This window comes from Gouania willdenowi, chromosome 4 (assembly GCF_900634775.1).
Source record: "Gouania willdenowi chromosome 4, fGouWil2.1, whole genome shotgun sequence".
Classification (NCBI taxonomy): domain Eukaryota; kingdom Metazoa; phylum Chordata; class Actinopteri; order Blenniiformes; family Gobiesocidae; genus Gouania; species Gouania willdenowi.
In genome coordinates this window covers 25,333,982-25,355,553 of record NC_041047.1, presented here as the reverse complement: position 1 = coordinate 25,355,553, position 21,572 = coordinate 25,333,982, and the positions used below count along the sequence as shown (strand labels likewise).

At 38.4% G+C, this 21,572-nt stretch overlaps 1 protein-coding gene and 1 pseudogene across 1 annotated transcript; both read left to right on the top strand.

Annotated features, from left to right (window-relative positions):
- The first annotated feature begins 6,696 nt into the window (after positions 1–6,696).
- LOC114461864 (cytochrome P450 2J2-like) lies at positions 6,697–9,870 on the top strand. The gene is made up of 9 exons (XM_028444334.1): positions 6,697–6,965; positions 7,576–7,741; positions 7,819–7,971; positions 8,052–8,212; positions 8,305–8,481; positions 8,563–8,701; positions 8,988–9,175; positions 9,245–9,386; positions 9,485–9,870. The coding sequence occupies exons 1-9, from the start codon at positions 6,774–6,776 to the stop codon at positions 9,658–9,660; spliced, it is 1,494 nt and encodes a 497-aa protein (XP_028300135.1). The 5' UTR covers positions 6,697–6,773; the 3' UTR covers positions 9,661–9,870.
- Positions 9,871–13,756: 3,886 nt separating this feature from the next.
- On the top strand, positions 13,757–20,935 carry LOC114461869 (cytochrome P450 2J6-like; annotated as a pseudogene).
- Positions 20,936–21,572: the final 637 nt, after the last annotated feature.

Below are 21,572 nucleotides of genomic sequence, written 5' to 3'. Positions count from 1 at the left end.
TGCTCGGAGTCACATAATATTTCTGGTCCTGTTAGATCTCAGTGTAGCCTTCTTATTGCTGCAAACACTGGAAAGAGCAGAGGAGAAAACTGGTTTCAATCCGTTTCACCCACTTTGTTCATTTTTTTTTCTCCTCAGTGCTTACTGGAGGTTGAGTTTTAGGACCAATACTCCTGATATATGCTTCCACTGGGCAACATTATCAGGAAATATAATATATACCGTCACTGTTACGCAGATGATGCACAGCTGTATTTGTCCATATAAAATCAGAGGCAACACTCTAGCTATAAAAGCATCAAGTCTGTCTTACCTCCAATTCCACTGGATGCGGCTCCGCTGCATTACATCACCGCCGCGCCACTGGAGCTGTTTCCACTTCAGTCTTTGTGTTAATTCCCACCGGGTCCGCTGCTCCTTCCCAGCTGCGGTAGTTCGGTGCCCTCTGCCAGATATACGCAGGACTTCTATTTTTGGTGGACACCGGAGCACGACACATCAATCACCACAGAGCAAATTGAGCTAAACAGGAAATTAAGCACTTATTCCACAATAAAATATCAGGTTACTTTTCAAAATAAAACACTTCAGATTATATTTCAAGTAACTACATCACCAAAACGTCATAAAGTGTAAAAACAAATTCACATTCACTATATTGTTTCCTCTCATACCGTAACTGCACTGTAAACTGCAGCACCTTTGATTTAGTTCATGTTTTACTGGTGCAGTTTTATCTCTTCTCTGTTGGCTGTTGCTAAAAAATGTGGCTATGACAAATCCAGAGTCCAACCTTCATGTTCTCCTTCATTAGGAACACTGACCTGTTTATCTGTTTATATTTGTGTTTATAACACATACATTTAACTGCGTTCTCGCACGATTATATAAATATCATGTCGTGAAGTCACAGTCGTCCAACTGGAGTGCATCGTGGCGCACTCAAAAGGCAACCGGTGGGGATTACCGGACAGCGGAAACCGGATCGGTGCCGTGGCGCAGCGGAGACGTATCCAGTGGAAACTCCCAGTTAAGCACCTCAGAGACCAATATTATCAGAGCAAATAGCATCTTTGAAAGGCATTACTCTGTCACCCAGTACCTTGAAACTGTATTATTTATTCCAAATTATCTATATGGGTGTCATGTAAATTGTCCAGTTGGGCACCGCTGAACACATACTGTAGGTAGATCCAACTCAGATGGAGGCACCTGGGGAGCAAGTTTGGGGACTGCTGTCAGCAATTATCTTGAGTCTAAAAGTCAAAAACCTTGGTGTTCTGATTAACTCAGATCTTACATTCAGCAGTCAGATCAAGTCTATCACAAAAACAACCTTCTACCACCTAAAGAACATCTCCAGAGTGAAAGGTTTAATGACTCAGAAAGATCAGGAGAAACTGGTCCATGCTTTTATCTCCAGCAGACTGGACTATTGTAATGGTCTTCTGACAGGAATCCCCCAAAAGATCATCAAACAGCTACAGCTGGTTCAGAACGCTGCAGCTCGGGTCTGGAGAATCATGAACACGTACATGAGTGAGGTATGGTATGACAAAAAGGCTCAAGGGGTACACAAGACAAGAAAGGTTGGGAACCACTGCTATAGAGAACAATCCACGTGTTGTCTGCCTGCTTGTGTATCCAGCTTGCTGATATTTATGGGAATGTCTTCTGCGTACGTCTGGGAAGACACATGACTGTGTTTGTGTCTGGGTGGAAGATGGTGAAGGAAGCTATTGTAACACAGGCTGAAACCTTTGTTGACCGACCCTACAGCCCAATGGTGACCAGGATTTACTCTGGAAACTCAGGTGAAACCAAAAAGTCAGTAAACACTAAAAAATAAGTCGAGCAATATCGGTATAGATCAATAAAACTGTCAATACACTGATTAAATACAGGGAACAAAGAGCAATGCGTTATAATTAACAAAGTTAAAACCAAGAAATTTAAATCTAATTAGGAAAATGATCATGCAATTATTTTTTAAATATTTCAAGTTGAATAAGTCATGACATGACATTAAAGTAATTGTTTAAAGGAAGCATTTTTTAGACAATTTATTTTAACAATGAAAAATTAACGTTAATAATACTATTTTTTTTTAATGAGAATGAGTACACCATTGAGGGCGCTTGAATGGAAACTGTAAAAAATCTGACTTACCCATCCCATTTTAAACCTCAACTCTTTCCCCTCATTTATGTGAGGAAATACTTTATCTGCTTCATTTGTTTTTAAATGTGCCAATATTTTACACCTCTTGGTTAGATTCCCACACCCATTAATATTCCAAGATATACATTTTGAATATTTCCCAGTAATTACAGATTACACTTTACAATATATTTAAACCTGTAACGTAACCATGCATTTTCGACAACCATATTCCTGACCCCTGGAGAAGAGCCTAACATGTGAGTACATTCAGCCAATGTAAAACCATTTTACATGGAAAAATAACATTTCCATTGTGCAAAAACAACAACAACAAAGAACTATATACAAAATAAAAGAAAATAGACAACTTAGATCTTACCCTGTTAGAGCTGCCTAATGCAGCCTGGGAAATAGAAAAGCCTAAAGAAAAACCTTATCAGTTCCATGAGACGCTGCTACGCTCCTCTTCACTCCATCCAGGATGACAGGTGACAGGATCCGCCCTCTCCCTGACAGTCAAACACAGAATTTGCTATGAGGCTGCTGGAAATAACATCAGTCAGTCGTATTTGAGGTCTCTTGTTTGTCCTCCTCCTAGTTATCGATAAAAAACTTCTCCACCGCCCTTGCTGAGTTAAAGCTCACATTTTTGCCCTTCCATTTTACCCGTAGCGTCGCTGGGAACGCCAGGGTGTGTTTAACGTTGCGCTTCTGCAGATTAGGTTTCACCGCTGTAAAAGCCTTCATCTTGTCTGCCAGCTCTTTAGTCATATCAGGAAACACAGACAGTCGGCATCCTTCCCACTCAAAGCCACGTTTCTCTTTAGCTTCCATTATAATTTTGTCAGACGCTGACTGCTTCAGGAAATGAACAAGCACTGGCCTCGAAGCTTGGTTAGGGTCAGGAAGCGGCGCGAGGTCCCGGAGGGCTCGCTCAATCTAAAACTCGGCATCATCATGCATTCCAAGCCCCTCAGCCAGCATCCTCCAAACACAGCTCAAAAGTGACCCACCAGTTCCGATAGCCTCTTTCAGCCCAATAACTCTTACGTTGTTCCTCTTACTTTGGTTTTTGAGCGCATAGTTGCGATCCCACATAGAATTCACCACCTTACTCCATTCACCATCAGCAGTATGAAGCCGCTCCGAGGTGTCCTCCAAGCGGGAAATACGTGACTCGGCCTCCGTTAGCCTCTCCTGCATCGCAACTACAGACGTATTTAGTTCAGTCGTTGTCTGCTTTATCGTAGAAACATCAGTAGCTACGCCTTGAAGCGTTTCGCTCATTTTGACAACTTTGTTAAACAAATCTGCCAGGTTAGGAGATGCTGCGTCATGCTCATCCCCATGTGGAGAGCTGCTGCAAGTGGCCATGCTGCAACCTAAGCTGTTGGAATGTCTCGAGGCAGCCATTACAGCGCAACATTTTTCATCAAAAAAAGAGGCAGAAGTTTTTACACGACACATTTGGAGGAGAACTGCATCGAATGGAAGCCCCACGCTTTAAGTATTTTGCAAAATTATGTGTCGGAAAGCAGAGAGGCCCTAACCAGCAGCCATCCTGCTTGCCGTGCCCACGTGACCCCAACAAGTGTTCTTAAAGTGTCAACAGGATGCATTGTGCAGGCATATTAGCGTCAGTCGACGTCTGACGTGGACCTCCTAACTACTTATCAGAAGCATAAATTCAGCATAAGAGTCTATTAGCGCACATTTCACTGAGATCTGCGATGAAAGATCATCACTTGAATGTGGGAATAAACAAAGTATGTACAATAAATTATAAACAAAATGTACAATAAATTATACATGCAGCACAGTGAGCAGGAGACGGAAATCAGAGGTTTGGTCAAAAATCTTCATTTTGGTGCATCCAAAAAAGGCAATAAGCTTGTTTTAAACATATTTATAGCAGAATTCTGACAGCACATTGGCCAACCCAACCCAGCCTTTACACCACTTTCTTGTGTGAAGCGAACACATGCATTAAATATGAGCAAGCACATATCAACAGCAACTAATAAGCAATTAAATCACACCTTAAAGTGAAATCAATATATCTAAATAATGAATCCCTCTACTTTTGTAATGCTTGCTCCTTTAAAAGTTTTCTCTTTTTGTTTTCACAACAGGATAATTTTGGTCGTTTACACATGCTACTTGCAACAAATGTCACCGATGCTGGCTTACATCTTTGGATCATACATCTTTTCTTCTTTTTTCAGGCACTCAAACTTCATGTCAGTAAGCCATGCTGCCATTGGCTCTTGAGAGCTGGGGTGTAGCATGAATGTGTGTGTTTGAGTGACACATTCTTCAGCCTATCAGTGTGCTCACAAAATGATCGAGCCTTCCCATCTGTGTTTCCCCAAGAAAATACTCACGTCACTTGTCCAATGTCCCGTTTTGCTGCCATTGAGAGAGTACCGCTCTAGGCAATTGCCTAGTTTGCCTTTATGGCCGCGCCGGCCCTGCGTACCTCCTTTTGTCGAACTGCACAGTTCAGGCTGGCCGTGAGTCCCTCCTGCCTTAATGAACCCACAGCTGCCACACGACAGACATTTTCCTCCCTGGTGTTAATGTGGATGATTATGTCATCAAGGTATAGCACGTGGGCGCAAAACCCAGTCCATTAGACGCCAGAAATAAGACACTATAGTGAGAAGGCTGAACTAGTAGCCCTTGATTGAACCCAGTGTCATGAAAAATTTAGCAGTATCCTGCTGGTCCAGGAGCTTCCAATTAAAATTAACTGTAATTACCCTTTAATCAGCCTGTTATGGCAATTATTATATTCATCATCATCTCGTTAAATGTGTGTTCATGTCTACAATTTGTCGTTTTAATACATGATGACTGCATTACTCTTTCCACTTTTGAACAGCTGAGTCATGTTCGGTTAGCAGTACAGATTGTATTGTATCCACAGTGCCAGCAACTCACAGTCTCTGCTGAAGGCCAAACTCAAACTCACATGCAGATATACACGCACACACACTATCAAGGACAGATACCAGTGGCGCCAGCCTTCCTCCACTTCCACTGGACAATCCTGTACTCTTTTTCATTTAGCCCTTCCTAATACAGGATGGGACACTCTCCTTTTTTGTACTCTTTTTCATATAGTTTATAATAAATCTTTTTTTATAAAATCATCATGCTCTGACTGGACTCCATTATTCAACCAGGGCAAAAATAATGTCTCCAAATAAGATCAACCACAAATTTGCCTTGAAAAGCCCATCCCTGAATCACCTGCCCACAAATACACACGCAACAGTTATAAACAAACTTTTTGCCTTAATGAGGCAGTAACAAAAGTTCTCTTCAAACTCACTTATTATTGTAATATCAACCTCATATGTTTGTGCCACAATTTGCTTCGAATTAAGTCCAATTAACTCTAATAAAAACATGTAGGGTAATCATTCAAATACAGTTATCAATTCATATTCATCTTTCATTTTATTGCAGTAGCATATCTGTCTCACTGAAAAACACTGGACGTCAGCCTTCTTTATTAGATACACATTGCTCAATAGTAAGAAGCGCATGTAACACATTAAGTGTTTGATTGTACATTGCTTGTTCCGAGAACACTAACCGTGTACACCATTAAGCAAAAACATACCTATTTGATAATAGAGGTGACAGCCACTATCTCTAGGTCAAGGTTGGCGAGTGTGGTCTGATCCAGCAGAGGAGACACTGTGTCTAAAATACAAGGGGATTTTATCACTGATGCAAATAGAAAGATGTCAAAACACACTTTATTTTTGTTATCATCTAAATATCTAACGTCATTCTGTCGGTTGTTGGAAGCAAAGGAGGAAGCCAGTGAAATGTAGTAGATTTTGAAAGCTTACTTTAAAGATTTTACCTGAATTTCTAGTATTTCAGTTGGTTTACAGCCACACGATATAGTACACCTCCAAAAGGTGGACAAAGGTGAGGTGATATCCAATCCCCAACAGGCTTAGGCTGTATTGAAAAACAATGGCAGACAAGGCTCAACAGTGATTTCTTTTTTCTGTATTCACTAATGTTCTTAGTTTTAACACTTAGCTCTAACATGCATTCTGTATCCTCTAGGACAGCATTAATGATCATGTACAGAATGAGCAGCAACTCAAGCTTTATTCAAGCCTTTTTTTTTTTTTGCATTTATTTTGCAAGTCATCATGTCGGCTGCAAAACAGTCCAAACTCCAGCACACTGACGCATAACGTGCCAGTTTTGAGGTTGACTTTATTCACACAATGATAATTATTTGTCTTTAAAGGTTTTTTTTCAAAGGTTATAGACTAAAAGTGCATCATTACTCAGCTTGGTTTCTGTCCTATATACTAGGATTATAATATATATTAATATACTACTACATGCACAGTATATACTAATATAATACTAGCTTATGTTGGATAAGGTTACATTTCCCAACAGAGCAGGTCCTGGTAATAAGTCAGTGAAGGGTGAAGTAGGTGTGGTTTGCAGCTTGTTATGCAACAACCTTAAGACCGGCTGTAATATTGTTTTTACAGTTGTTTGCCCTCACTGTGTGGGTTCACTCACAGGAGAAAGACAACCGCATCTTGTTTTCACTCTCTTTAGTCATGTGGCTCTACGACATATTGCTGAGTTTTGACCTCAAGGGGCTTCTTTTGTTTGTTTTCCTCTTCCTTTTGTTAGCAGATTTCATCAAATACAGGAAACCAGCAAATTACCCTCCTGGACCATTGGCGTTACCGGTTGTGGGAAACATCCTAAGTGTGGACAGCAAACATCCATATCGTTACTTTACCAAGGTACAGTCATGCAGTACATTTCATTTTAGTAGGTTTTTAGGAGATATTGGTGTTTATTGCTACAAAAGATAACTTTTCTGATATGATTAAATACAGACACCATCAAATTTCATATATTAACAATTAAGTTAATGGATATTCTTGTAAATCTAATGGCTTGAGTGCAACAAACTGATGTGAACAATGGCTGTACACGAGAGTCAAAGCGCGTAAATAAAGTAGATTAAACAATATGAGTTTTCATGTATGAATTTCATACATGTTGACTACTTTCAATACATCCACAGGTGTAATACAGGTAGGTATCATATCATATTATATCACAATCAGCCTACATAAAACACATTTGATACAAAATTATCAGACATTTAGTAATAAAATGTGCTTTTAGGCACAAACACTAAAAGGCTATTACAACCTTTAAATTGTGCATGATTTCCTTAAACCTCATTAAAGAATCTCCTACATCTTAAATAATAATTTTATGTGGAGAACTTGAGAGAAAAACTAGTAGTTTCTATAAAACGCTTTGAGTCTAACCTCAATAAATCAAGTAAATAAGTATTGAGTTGTGCTTTTTAAGTAATAGTTTCTGTGTTTGTATCCACAGCTTTCTAAAGAGTATGGTAATATCTTCAGCGTCCGCCTTGGCAAGGATAAGATAGTATTCGTGTGCGGCCTCAAGATGGTGAAAGAAGCCATCGTGAAACAAGCAGAGAATTTTGTGGATCGTCCACACAGTGCACTGGTTGATCGGATTATCACGGGAAAATCAGGTCTACAGAGCTCTCAGTGTTTTCATATCTAATTTCACTCAGTAGAATAATTATAACTTATTCATGCTTGTGTTAAGATGGTCTGTTTATAAGCAATGGAATGAGATGGAAAACCCAGCGACGCTTTGCATTGTCAACTTTACGCACATTCGGCCTGGGCAAAAACACAATGGAGCTTTCTATTTGCGAGGAGCTCCGAAACCTGCAGGAGGCAATAGAGAAGGAGAACGGTGACTTACACATTTTTTAAAAAGTTTTTTTTAAAGAAGCAGAAAAGGCCTTTTTCTTACAGTGATCTGTTTCTCTGTAGGTGGAATGTTCCAACCAGCAGGCCTCTTTAACAACGCTGTATCCAACATAATTTGCCAACTGGTCATGGGAAAAAGGTACGACTATGATGATCATCACTTTCAAATGATGCTGAAGTATTTGTCCGAGTCTGTTCAGCTAGAAGGCAGCATATGGAGTCTAGTAAGTTTCCCTCTCCCAATCAGTCACTTCCAGTGAGACAGCACTTGTATTTTGTACATCATCTCTCTCATCTTTTGCTTTTTCATGTCCAGCTCTATGATTCACTTCCTGGACTGATGAAGCACCTGCCAGGCCCACACAACAAACTCTTCAAAATCTGGGAAATCCTGCATATTTTCATGAATGAGGAGGTGGAAAAGCACAAGAAGGACCTCGACCCCAAGAATCCACGTGACTACATTGACGTCTACCTAACTGAGTTGCAGAATGTAAATAAATGTAGTTTGAAATGTTAGAAGTTTTTATATATAACTTAGCAGTCATAACATCTGGTCTGCTTTTTCTCAAAGCACAAGGATTCTGAGCTGGGCTTTACAGAAACAAATCTGGCCATGTGTTCACTGGATCTGTTCCTGGCTGGAACAGAAACAACATCTACCACTTTATTGTGGGCTTTGATTTACCTCATCAAACACCCTGATATTCAGAGTAAGTGACGAAAAATCACAATGAAAACTGGTATTTAGATCAGGATGAGTGAGCGTGTGACCATTGGTTGACTGACCATTGACTGTCAGAGGTTATATCTCCGACCATTGCCTTAAAAAAGTGCATTAAAGTAGAGCTAAATAACATCTCTGGACAGTTCTGTAAAAAGTGGATATTTTAGCGTTGATAAAAACAAATAAATGATAATATTATCAACAAAGCAGAGACTACAAAAGTCCACATTGGAAAGCCAAAACTGTAAAGATATTTCTTCCTCCTCCATCAGAGAAAGTTCAGGCAGAAATTGACCAAGTAATTGGACAATCTCGTCAGCCTGCCATGGCCGACAGACCCAACTTGCCCTACACTGATGCTGTTATCCATGAGGTCCAGAGAATGGGAAACATCGTTCCTCTGAATGGATTCCGGGTGGCTTCCAAGGACACCACACTGGGTGGTTACTTCATACCTAAGGTGAATTATCACGAGTTTTGTCGAGTGTTATCTTTTGTGTTAGTTATTGTATGGATGTTTCTTTTTTAGGGTACATCGTTGATGCCCATGCTGACCTCTGTGCTGTTTGATAAGACGGAATGGGAAAGTCCTGACGAGTTCAACCCTGGACACTTCCTGGATGCTGAGGGAAAGTTTGTCAAGAGAGAAGCATTCATGCCTTTTTCTGCAGGTATAGTCCCAACACTTTGGTTGCAGATAAACCAGTGTGTTGAAAATGTAAGACTTCAGCTTCTTCAGCTTTTAAATTTGTGTTTGCTGCCTCTTCAGGGAAACGTGTGTGTCTTGGAGAAGGCCTTGCCAAAATGGAGCTCTTCTTGTTTTTGGTGGGCTTATTGCAGAAATTCTTATTTTCTGTACCTGATGGTGTAGAGCTGAGTACTGAGGGAATCACTGGGGCTACACGTATTCCTCACCCCTACAAAGTTCAGGCCAAAGCTCGTTAAACGATGCAACCTTGCACCCATGTGACCTTCAATGGACAAACAGGATGAACCACAATCTGGGCATGTTTGTCCCGAACTTCCAACACTTGCTGCTGTTTTTAACTCATGTTCTTGTTTTGAACGAAATCAATAAAAACTTTAGACAACACAAAATCTAAATTATTGTGTTGTGTGAAGTTATGACAAATAAATCTATAACATCAATATCAACACACCTTTGTTGTCATTTCTTGGATAGTGCTCGGAGTCACATAATATTTCTGGTTCTGTTAGATCTCAGTGCAGCCTTCTTATTGCTGCAAACACTGAAAAGAGCAGAGCAGAAAACTGGTCCTTTTTACCCACTTTGTTCATTTTATTTTCTCCTCAGTGCTTACTGGAGGTTGAGTTTTAGGACCAATACTCCTGATATATGCTTCCACTGGGCAACATTATCAGGAAATATAATATATACCGTCACTGTTACGCAGATGATGCACAGCTGTATTTGTCCATATAAAATCAGAGGCAACACTCTAGCTATAAAAGCATCAAGTCTGTCTTACCTCCAATTCCACTGGATGCGGCTCCTCTGCATTACATCACCGCCGCGCCACTGGAGCTGTTTCCACTTCAGTCTTTGTGTTAATTCTCACCGGGTCCGCTGCTCCTTCCCAGCTGCGGTAGTTCGGTGCCCTCTGCCAGATATACGACTTCTATTTTTGGCGGACACCGGAGCACGACACATCAATCACCACAGAGCAAATTGAGCTAAACAGGAAATTAAGCACTTATTCCACAATAAAATATCAGGTTACTTTTCAAAATAAAACACCTCAGATTATATTTCAAGTAACTACATCACCAAAACATCATATTGCGTAAAAACAAATTCACATTCACTATATTGTTTCCTCTCATACCGTAACTGCACTGTAAACTGCAGCACCTTTGATTTAGTTCATGTTTTACTGGTGCAGTTTTATCTCTTCTCTGTTGGCTGTTGATAAAAAATGTGGCTATGACAAATCCAGAGTCCAACCTTCATGTTCTCCTTCATTAGGAACACTGACCTGTTTATCTGTTTATTGTTGTGTTTATAACACATACATTTAACTGCGTTCTCGCACGATTATGTAAATATCGTGAGAACTGCTCTGTCTCGTGACGTCACAGTCGTCCAACTGGAGTGCAACGTGGCGCACTCAAAAGGCAACCGGTGAGGATTACCGGACAGCGGAAACCGGATCGGTGCCGTGGCGCAGCGGAGACGTATCCAGTGGAAACTCCCAGTTAAGCACCTCAGAGACCAATATTATCAGAGCAAATAGCATCTTTGAAAGGCATTACTTTGTCACCCAATACCACATTGAAAAACCTAATTGTTATCTTTGATATCAACTCTGCCTTTAACTCTCATATTAAGCAAATCCCAAATTCTGGATTCTTCTATCTTCGCAGAGCGGTCATGACCAACAAGGCCTTCTCACTTGGTCTTAGCACATGTTAAAATAATTGATCTACATTTAAATCATAGATTCTAATTTGAATCTAGGTTGAAACTAAATTGTTCCTTGAAACTGTATTATTTATTCCAAATTATTTATATGGGTGTCATGTAAATTGTCCAGTTAGGCCCCGCTGAACACATACTGTAGGTAGATCCAACTCAGATTGTTGTCAAACAAAACCTGGGCCGTGGAACCCCTGGACAAACCCATTTAGGAACAATAATTAGAGCCTGTATTCAAGCTACATATCATCTTACCTTGCCCTACTCTATCCTATTTCAATGAGTGCACCATACAGACTTTTTGTTGAATTAATAATAACATTAACCTTCATTAATTACCTTAGTAAGATTATTATCTGTATTTTCCTCATTTTCCCAGAGAAATAGCAGTTGACTGTCCATTTGGAGGCGCCCGGGGAGCAAGTTTGGGGATTAAGGTCTTAGCTCAGGGAGTCTTGATGGTGGGGGTGGCTATGCTTTCTCACTGCTGGATTCTAACACGAAACCCACAGTCCTCCAACAACTAGGCACCACTCCTCTGAACTGAAGTGTGCTGCCCTCTTCTATCAGTGGTACTTTTTTCCCAATGCTGTGACTTTGAACTACACTTTTATGTGTCACAAATAGAGATGTAACGATTAATCGTAAGGCAGTTAAAAATCGATTCATAGGTACCACGGTTCACATCGATGCGCTGAAAATTGAATCGCAGTACTTTTTTTAAACAGCAGAGGGCGCTATATATTAATCCTTCCAGAAGCGGACATGACGGGCGGAATCTGCTACTACTTTCTTTCTGGCCGCCATTTACTGTTAAACATTCTCATAAATGATTCTTTACATCTTTAGCACCGAAAGAATATCTGTAATATTACATGAATATCTGTAAAAATCACGTTTTTCTATTAACTCTGTCTGCTAGCATAGCATCTCTTCTTCACTGGTGGAATATCTGCATGCCAACCGACCACTGGGTTACCAGCGCCCTCTGCTGGTCTAAACAAATATTTGACCTCAACACAGTAAAATGACTGTTTTTTTTTTTTTTGTTTTGTTTTTTAAAGTTTAATTGTTAAGGCACAAAATACATTTTCAGTTGCACTTTTAAAAAGAAAAAGAACTATTATGCAGTTTTGAATTGAACCAGAATTTAAATTAATAGGCTTCTTCTTCATTTGTATTATTCCTTTATTTATTTCATTCAAGATTTATTTTTAGTTAAATTGCATTGTTTTGAATAGTTTATCAAGGGATTCTTTTGACAATGAAAAATAAAAGGAAAATAGTACAGTATCCCCCCCCTCCAAAAAAAAGGAATATTTTTCAGTCATCATTTGTCTACAGTCCCATTTTGTAAAATAAATCGTATCGTGAACCCAGTATCGTGAATCGAATCGTATCGGGAGTTGAGTGAATCGTTCCATCCCTAGTCACAAATAATATAATAAGCATTACAAATAATATAAATATGTCACACACATTCATTTAAACAGGCAATGCATAAATTCAGTGATTTTGACCTAAAAATATTTATAGAGCAGTTAAGTGTACACAGATTTTCTCTAATGATGTTCCACTGACTGCTTGTGACTGGTTTCAACAACTATTACAATTACAACTTCATTTAGCAGACATTTTTATCCAAAGCGACGTACAACACCAGCAGTTAAGCGACTTGCTCAACATCCTACAGTGATGACCCAGGGTGGAATCAAACCCGTGACCCTGCAATTACAAGGCTGCTTCCCGAGTACCACTGAACTGACTAATTCCAACTTTGCTTACAAATGGGTCATCAGCTGGAAAAGTGACATTCTATCTGTATCTGTGAAATTGTCTTTATTATTCAAATAAAAAATAAAAAAAATAAAAACTTTTCAATCAAAAAAAAAAATCACTTCAATCAAAGAAAAAAGTTTTCAAATGCAATTTTTTGGGGCTAAATTTATTTTTTTGCATTAAAGCACTTTTTTTTTCTTTGATTGAAATGTTGTATTTTTGGATTGAATAATCAAGACACAAACGTACTAACTATACTATGGCCCAAATATAAAAAAGATTACTTCAACAACAACAAAAAACTTTCAATAAAAAAAACCTTTTCAATAAAACATGATTTTCAAACAAAGAAAAAAGTATTCAATTGCAATTATTTGGGGCTCAAATGTTTTTGCATTAGAGCACATTTTTTCTTTGAATGAAAATATTCACTTTTGATTGAAGTAAACTTTTTTTTTTAATTGAATAATAAAGACACAAATCTACCTCCATATGAAATCAATTATATTAATAGAATTTTTAAATCAACTGCACCTTTATTCAAATATGGTGTATGTATCCAATGTCATTGATTTCACTTTAGTTTCAAATGTAGCATTTACCTTTAAAATATTGATTAAACTTTAAAATATTTATTTGTGTAATGTTTCTTGCAGGCTCCTCTCAGTGCTCTCAACAATCTGCACTCTGTCAGCAGCACTGACTCAGTGTCACACACTGAGGATCAGTCCTAAAGAAGCTGTGTCAGCCATCTTTAAATGAATTAGAGATGTAAAGTGTCCCTACTAGTGATCACTCCAGCATTTTCTCATCTCCTGCTCCATGATGTGTCTGTGTGAACTGTTTCTGTGGCTCAATCTACGAGTAATCCTTACACTGATCTTAGCCTGTCTAATTGCGGTTTGTTTTCTTTGTGAAAAAGATCCACCACACTTTCCTCCAGGACCACCAGGACTCCCCTTTTTAGGAAACATCTTCAGCATTGAGTCCAATCAGCCTCACATTTACCTTACCAAGGTAAGTTTGTGATGAGTTTGTTTTCTGACTTAAAACATCTTAACTTGTATGGAAAATGACTAAATCAGGGGTCTGCAACCTGCGGCTCTAGAGCCTCATGTGGCTCTTTGACTCATTTGCAATGGCTCCCTATAGCGTAAAAAAATAAATAAACTAATTGTTATTTCTTACAGAGGGCATTGATGACTAATGACATTAACTTCAAATAGAATTATGATAAAACATTTTGTTAACCTAAAAATAAATCACATACGTCACCTCCTGAAACCTCTACAGACCATCAACTTACCAGGTTTTAAATGTCTGGTAAGATAACTAACGAAAAGAATATTCTAGAAGAAAGTTGACTGTTTATTTGTGCAGGGAAAGATTTTTTTAATATAGCTAATTTAGTTTAATACGCATGCTTGATATTAGACAAAATGGCTCTTTTGAGGGTAAAGGTTGCAGACCCCTGGACTAAATGATGCACAGTACAGAACATTTTGTGTGAAATTCAAGCATTTTATGTCAGTGGTTTGATCTTCACTTTGTGCTATAGAGCAGTGTTTCCCAACCAGGGGTACGCTACCCCTAGGGGTACGTGAGCACATTGCACGGGGTACGTGGAAAAAATACAAATTTATTTCCAAGAATAAAAAATATTCTCAGTCATTTCATAAGTCATTACATAATAAAAATAGTACGTGTGCGCAATGACTTGTTTTTAAAGTTTATATGCCTGTTTAAAGGGGACATATTCAAAGAAGCTCCTTTTGTGGTAAATGTCTTAAAAGTTATATATATAACACAGGCAGGTAAATTATTTGTTTTGTATTTATTTATTTATATTACCTATTATTTTTTATTTCTTTTTACTTTTCCTAATTTGATCTATTATTTTCTTTAATAACAATATAATCATAGTATATTAGTAACAATATTACAAACATTTACTATAATATTATCTTTTAGATTTATTTTTTTTATTGCCTTGAAGGCAACATAATTTTATGTTTAACTTGAGTGTCTGATAATTAATTTTTAAATTTAAGAAAATGAAATAAAATGACGCGTTGAATACTCAGTTGTGTTATGTTCTACTTTCGTAGAATCATGAACACGTATATGAGTGAGGTATGGTATGACAAAAAGGCTCAAGGGGTACACAAGACAAGAAAGGTTGGGAACCACTGCTATAGAGAACAATCCACTTATTGTCTGCCTGCTTGTGTATCCAGCTTGCTGATATTTATGGGAATGTCTTCTGCGTACGTCTGGGAAGACACAAGACTGTGTTTGTGTCTGGGTGGAAGATGGTGAAGGAAGCTATTGTAACACAGGCTGAAACCTTTGTTGACCGACCCTACAGCCCAATGGTGACCAGGATTTACTCTGGAAACTCAGGTGAAACCAAAAAGTCAGTAAACACTGAAAAATAAGTCGAGCAATATCGGTATAGATCAATAAAACTGTCAATACACTGATTAAATACAGGGAACAAAGAGCAATGCGTTATAATTAACAAAGTTAAAACCAAGAAATTTAAATCTAATTAGAAAAATGATCATGCAATTATTTTTTAAATATTTCACGTTGAATAAGTCATGACATGACATTAAAGTAGTTGTTTAAAGGAAGCATTTTTTAGATAAAAATTTAAGTAATTTACTCCAAATTAAATTTGCAAACAAAACAAATATCTGCCACTACAAAAAAATAACTTTATTGATGTTCTGTTGTTAATATTTTACACTTTTTTGCTTGTAATAAATCCAACATAAAAATATAAATCACATAAAAGTGTTGTTTAGTATTGTTTATTATTAAAAAGAAGACATTCTGATTTAATAAATAGGCACAAATGCACTCTTTTACACCTTTTGGTCTTTGGCGGTGTCTCCTTTATCCTTTAACCAACTAACTTATATATTTAAGGTGGGAATTGGAAACTATATGATCTAAGATACGAGATGACAGAAGTAATCAGTAGACAGACGTCACCAGAAACTGGGTTTGCTTAGGTGGTGGCGATGTGGGTCTTTATAGCCATTATTTATTTTTATATATCATTTTTTCTTTTGTCAGTTCATCACAATAATAAAAACGGGACAGATATTTAAACAAAAACAATATTATTACCTGGAGAACAAACAGACATTTGAATATTCAATATTTGAAAAATAATATTCTGGTAAGCTTTATGTATTTGAATGAATGAATGAATGAATGAATAAATAAATAAGCCATTTAATAAGTACAATTGTGCAAAATTGAACAAAGAAAATAATACGACGTTGACAGCTTTTAGGTTTGAATCCCTACGTAGCCCTCTTATATCCTAAAAGTTGATATGAGCACATTAATGGTCATATTGTTATTTAATGTAGGAAATGACAGAATCTGACTGACTTGAATGAATCAGGATGTTCTGAGAAGGATCTGACAGTGTGTCACAGATTATTTTTGTTACTAATTCTCACAAAGAAAGAACTTATCAATGATGTCACTCGTCTGCATCAGCAGGTCTTTTCTTCAGCAACGGGAAGGTGTGGAGGAGACAGCGGCGCTTTGCCATGGCCACTATACGTACCTTTGCTTTGGCCAACAGTTCCATGGAGCAGAACATCTGCAGTGAGAGTCTCCATCTGCAGGAGGCCATGGAGAAGGAGGAAGGTGAAGACAAATGACTGAATATAATGAATATCGGTTCTTTCCTGATTCTGCAGACTGAAGTCATTGTTGTGTTCAGGTCAGCCTTTTGACCCAGTGCCTCTACTGAACAACGCTGTGGCCAACATCATCTGCATGATCGTGTTCAGAAGGCGCTTTGACTACAATGACCAGTACTTCCAGAACATGCTGAAGAAGCTGACTGACGTGGCGTATCTGGAAGGTTCCATATGGGCTCTGGTAGGATGCAAACACAGCTTAGACACATTATGAAGGTCCACATCCAGAACATGAACTTAACTGACCACTGAGGAGACAATTGGGAAAGTTAGCCCAAGTCTGCATGCATCCAACGTCAGGGGTAACACTTACAGTGGCGACTTTTTACTTTTTCTCCTTACTTTTTTAAACAAATATCTGTACTTTCCACTCCTTCAATTTTAAAAATGAGCTCGTTACTTTTAAGACCTTTGAAGATGATGTCACGACGTACAAAGGCGCAAAACCAACAAGCCCTTCTGCTGCTTGTGAAAGGCTTTTCAGCTCATCGGGACTAAAAAGTTCACGTCTCCATTCCACAAACCTGGAGAACATGATTCCCTTGAGGCTAAAGGAAAAATGTTGCTTTTTTCTGTTAGACAGGTCCATTAGTTTTATGGTGAACATTTTCAAGTTTTTAAAAATTTTAATCTCAAAGCTGCTTTGGTTTAGTTGAGCATTTGCTTTTTTTTTCTTGAAACATTTTATTTACAAATTCTCCAGTTGTTCATAAAGGGATAAACAGATTTAATTTCCATGTATCAGTTTTCTACAAGTTCTTAAAAAAATAAATGATATGGAATTTGCTGGTTTAAAAACCCCGTCTTATTATTGAAAGGACATTTGTTTTACTTTTATTTAGTAGCATGTACTTTTTTACTTTTACTCAAGTAAGGGAGCAACTTCAATACTTTATTTTTCATTCAAAGTACTGAAGACGAGTTCTTTTACCACCTCTGTCCAACATTAAGGTCTGCTGGTAGTCGGAGCTTTTGGACAGCTATGCGTGATAGATTTACAAAATCTATCACGCATCAAAATGCTAAGAGGATGCAGGCCAGCACCTGCATCCTCTTAGCATCCTCAAATGCAAATATTCTAGTTATTATTATTATATATTATTCCTCAACTGGATAGGTGAAATTCACTGTAGCCACTAGGGCTACATTGTATATGACAGTACATCATCATGTTTTTAAGTGTGCAGGAGTAGGGGCTACATGGCTTCAGGTTAAATGTCTGAAGGGGTACATGACTGTGAAAAGTTTGGGAACCACTGTTATAGGGGAACTAAGGTCAAATACGCTCATTCTCACTTTTAAAAATATCCATCCATCGATTTTCTGACCCACTTGGTCCTTTTTTCCAGGGTCTCGGGGGCTGCTGGTGCTCCAGCGCACAATAGGTGTTGGGCGGGGGTACACCCTGGACAGGGCATCATCACACAACAACACACATAGACAACCACTCACATTCACTCCTTTGGGCAGTTTAGAGATACCATTCAACCAAGCAGTCATGTTTTTGAATTGTGAGAGGAAGCCAGAGTACCTGGAGAAAACCCACACAAGCATGGGGAGAACAAGTGTCCAGCCCAGGGCTTGAACTTCCTGCTGTCAGACAGACGTGTTAACCACGACACCACCGATTAATTAATACATTTCATGTAAAATGTCTTCGATATTTTGTTTGGGTACAATGTCATAGGCCAAGGCAATATATCGAGATACAAGATATGTTGAGTTTTCTATTTTGGCGACATGGAAAATTACAATCTCGCCTAGTATATCAATATATCTTTATTTTATAGTTTACTTTGTATTAAAACACTTGTTTTAGGAGTCGCTGCTTTTGCTACTTCTCAGAACAGCATGAAAAGCACAGTTTGAAGAATTTCTGAGTGCATCCATATCCAGACCTACCACTAAACAAGCCACACTACAGAACTCACTCACACGTGCTGTCCCATGTGCAGCTGTTTGTTAATAAATGTGTAATAAATAAATTGAACCAGAATTGTCTTTCTGGTAAGACTTTATATCGTATATCACCAGTTTGTGTAAAAATATCAAGATATGAGCTTTGGTCCATATCGCTCAGCCCTAAATGTCACCTGACCTTTATTGGGACTCAGGCTTTTTGCTTTGTGTTATTTAGGGGTCTCATGAGCACTTGTTTTTTAGGGAGGATGTTTAAAACTCACAGAACAACACAGATAAAGGCAGTACATTATCGTGTTAACATTATCACTACAAATATGCATGAGTTTTATTGTTTTCTCCTCGGACAGCTTTACGATGCATTCCCAGCTCTGATGAAACACCTCCCAGGTCCTCACAATGACATCTTCACCAGCTCCAGATCTCTGGAGGCTTTTATCAGAACAGAGATTGAAAGACACAAGTTGGATCTGGACCCCAGCAACCCACGAGATTACATTGACTGCTTCCTTTTGGAGGAGAAAGTAGTGAAAGCAGCACGTTTGTCTTATTGATGTTGACTTGTGTGAAGCTCACTATGTGTTTGATGCTGTTTGGCAGCACAACAGAAGTACATGACGTGGGCTTTGAGGAAGAAAACCTGGCTCTGTGCTGTCTGGATCTTTTCCTGGCTGGCAGTGAAACCACTTCTAAGACTCTGCAGTGGGGGCTCATCTACCTGATCAAAAGCCCAAATATTCAGGGTGAGTCTACATCATGGATTTGGAAACAATCAGCACTAAAAACAGTGCAATGAGTAACAATATGGAAAACATATTTTGATGATGCCATATGTCCTTCCAGAGAAAGTCCAGGCAGAGATAGATGGTGTGATCGGACAGGTCCGTCAGCCCACCATGGTTGACAAAGCCAACCTGCCTTACACCGACGCCGTTATCCACGAGATCCAAAGGATGGGAAACATCGTTCCTCTGAATGGACTCCGGATGGCCGCCAAGGACTCAAAGCTGGGTAGTTACATAATACCCAAGGTAAGGCTGCGCAATTAATCGGTATAAAATAAAAATCGGATTATTTATTGAGGGCGATTTTTGAAAAGTCTAATTTGGAAAATCGATTTTCTCGTTCATACAACGGTAACCACGGCACAAGTCTCTCTATCCGGACCCCAAACATGCAGACAATTTACCAAGGCTGAGCTACTGTAACGACTGCCAGACACTTGGAAGTACATGAACAAATCAAATGTGAGACAGAAACAAAATTTATGTAGGATAGATTTTTTTTTTTCATCATTTATTCCACAAAAGGTTAGTGTTTTGTATTTTATTTTGTAATTTTTGTTCAAAAAGATAGAAAGACCATAAAGAATATGTCTTTATCCCAGGAGGAATATTTTTTGTTTGCTTCCTAAATTTTTGTTGTATTCCCACGAAAGGAAACTTTTTAAATGTGAGGTTTTTTTTTTTTTTTTTTTCTAAAGCAAGGTTCTCTTTAAAAAAATCCCAAAAGATTAGTTTTTGGTTGGGCAGGATTTTACTTTATTGATCCCACTGGGGATTTAGCATTCTTTGTTAAAGCTTTACAGCTGCACTTTATTCCCAACACGGAAATGTGTTTTCACTTTAATTACATAAAAATACTTGAAATAATTTACTTCAGTGTCTTTTGTTTTTACAGGGGGAAAAAAAAATCTAAATCAAAAATCTGGATTTCGGCTGGAGCTAGAGAACAAACCTGCTCACCTAATTACAATGAGATGCCAAAAAATATCATTGCAATATTTTAATTGTGATCCACTACTGATGTGAAACCGAGTGATATGTTTTTAGATATTTGGCACCTGGATGTAATGTTTAAAATGTATTTTTGATTTCCGCCCCGTATATTTCCTCTCGTTTTTGATGATCCTGTGTTTGTGCAGGGGACAACTGTAATGCCAAACCTGACGTCTGTGCTGTTTGATAAGAATGAGTGGGAGAACCCGCACACCTTCTACCCTGAACACTTTTTAGATACTGAGGGAAAGTTTGTGAAAAGGGAGGCATTCCTCCCTTTCTCTGCAGGTAACACTTCTTTTAACGCACCTTATTTTCCTCTAGTAAAGGATTAATAGAGTTAATTAAAATAAAATATCTAACGCTAACATATTAATGACAGCAGGACTTTCTTTCCTGCAGGAAAGCGCGCTTGTCTCGGTGAAGGTCTGGCAAGAATGGAGCTGTTTTTGTTTTTTGTCAGCTTGCTGCAAAAGTTTCACTTTTCCACAGTGGAAGGAGTTGAGCTGAGCACAGAAGGAATAACCGGAGCCACACGGACGCCGTGTCCGTTTAAAGTTTTTGCCAAACCTCGATGAATCCCGACGCCAACATCTCCCCTCGCTCAACTATTAGCAGCTAAACAGAGCAGATATAGTTTGATTCAGAACTCACAGTGGCTGTAGTACAGGCACAGGACGAGAGCTGCGTATTTATTAATAACAGTAAAATGTTTTCCTGAGATCGCTCTTTCTAAATAAATAAAAAACAGCAGAATAAAAGCTACTATTTATCGTATTTATTGATTTTGTTCATTCAATGAAAAAACGCTTTTAAATACAAACTTCAGTTCTGTAAAAAAATAAAATAAAAAGTTAGGTAACACTTTAGTTTAGGGCAGAGATTCTCAACTGGTGGGTCGAGACCCAAAAGTGGGTCGCGGACCTGTACTGGGTGGGTCGCGGACAGCTGGTCAAAAATGAATAAATACCTGATGTTGGACTTGTTTTTTATTTTGAAAGAAACATTTCTTTTGACAGGCATGCTGTGAAATGCATGTTGTACAGGAAAATATGTAGATTTATGCTTTTAAAAAGATTATATATGTGCGTTTTCAACAGCCATCTTTGAAAAACTAAATTTGGTTGGTTGAATAAAATTTTTTAAAAAGTTTGAATGACCGTGGCAAAATGTGGGTCCCAGGGTGAGACCAGTTGAGAACCCTGGTTTAGGGAA

Bases quoted from the DNA above. Each gene is read 5' to 3' on its own strand.
- LOC114461864 (XM_028444334.1), top strand. From the start codon at position 6,774: ATGTGGCTCTACGACATATTGCTGAGTTTTGACCTCAAGGGGCTTCTT. The intron at 7,742-7,818 runs GTCTACAGAGCT...GCTTGTGTTAAG, and splicing joins GATTATCACGGGAAAATCAG to ATGGTCTGTTTATAAGCAAT. The intron at 7,972-8,051 runs GTGACTTACACA...GTTTCTCTGTAG, and splicing joins GGCAATAGAGAAGGAGAACG to GTGGAATGTTCCAACCAGCA.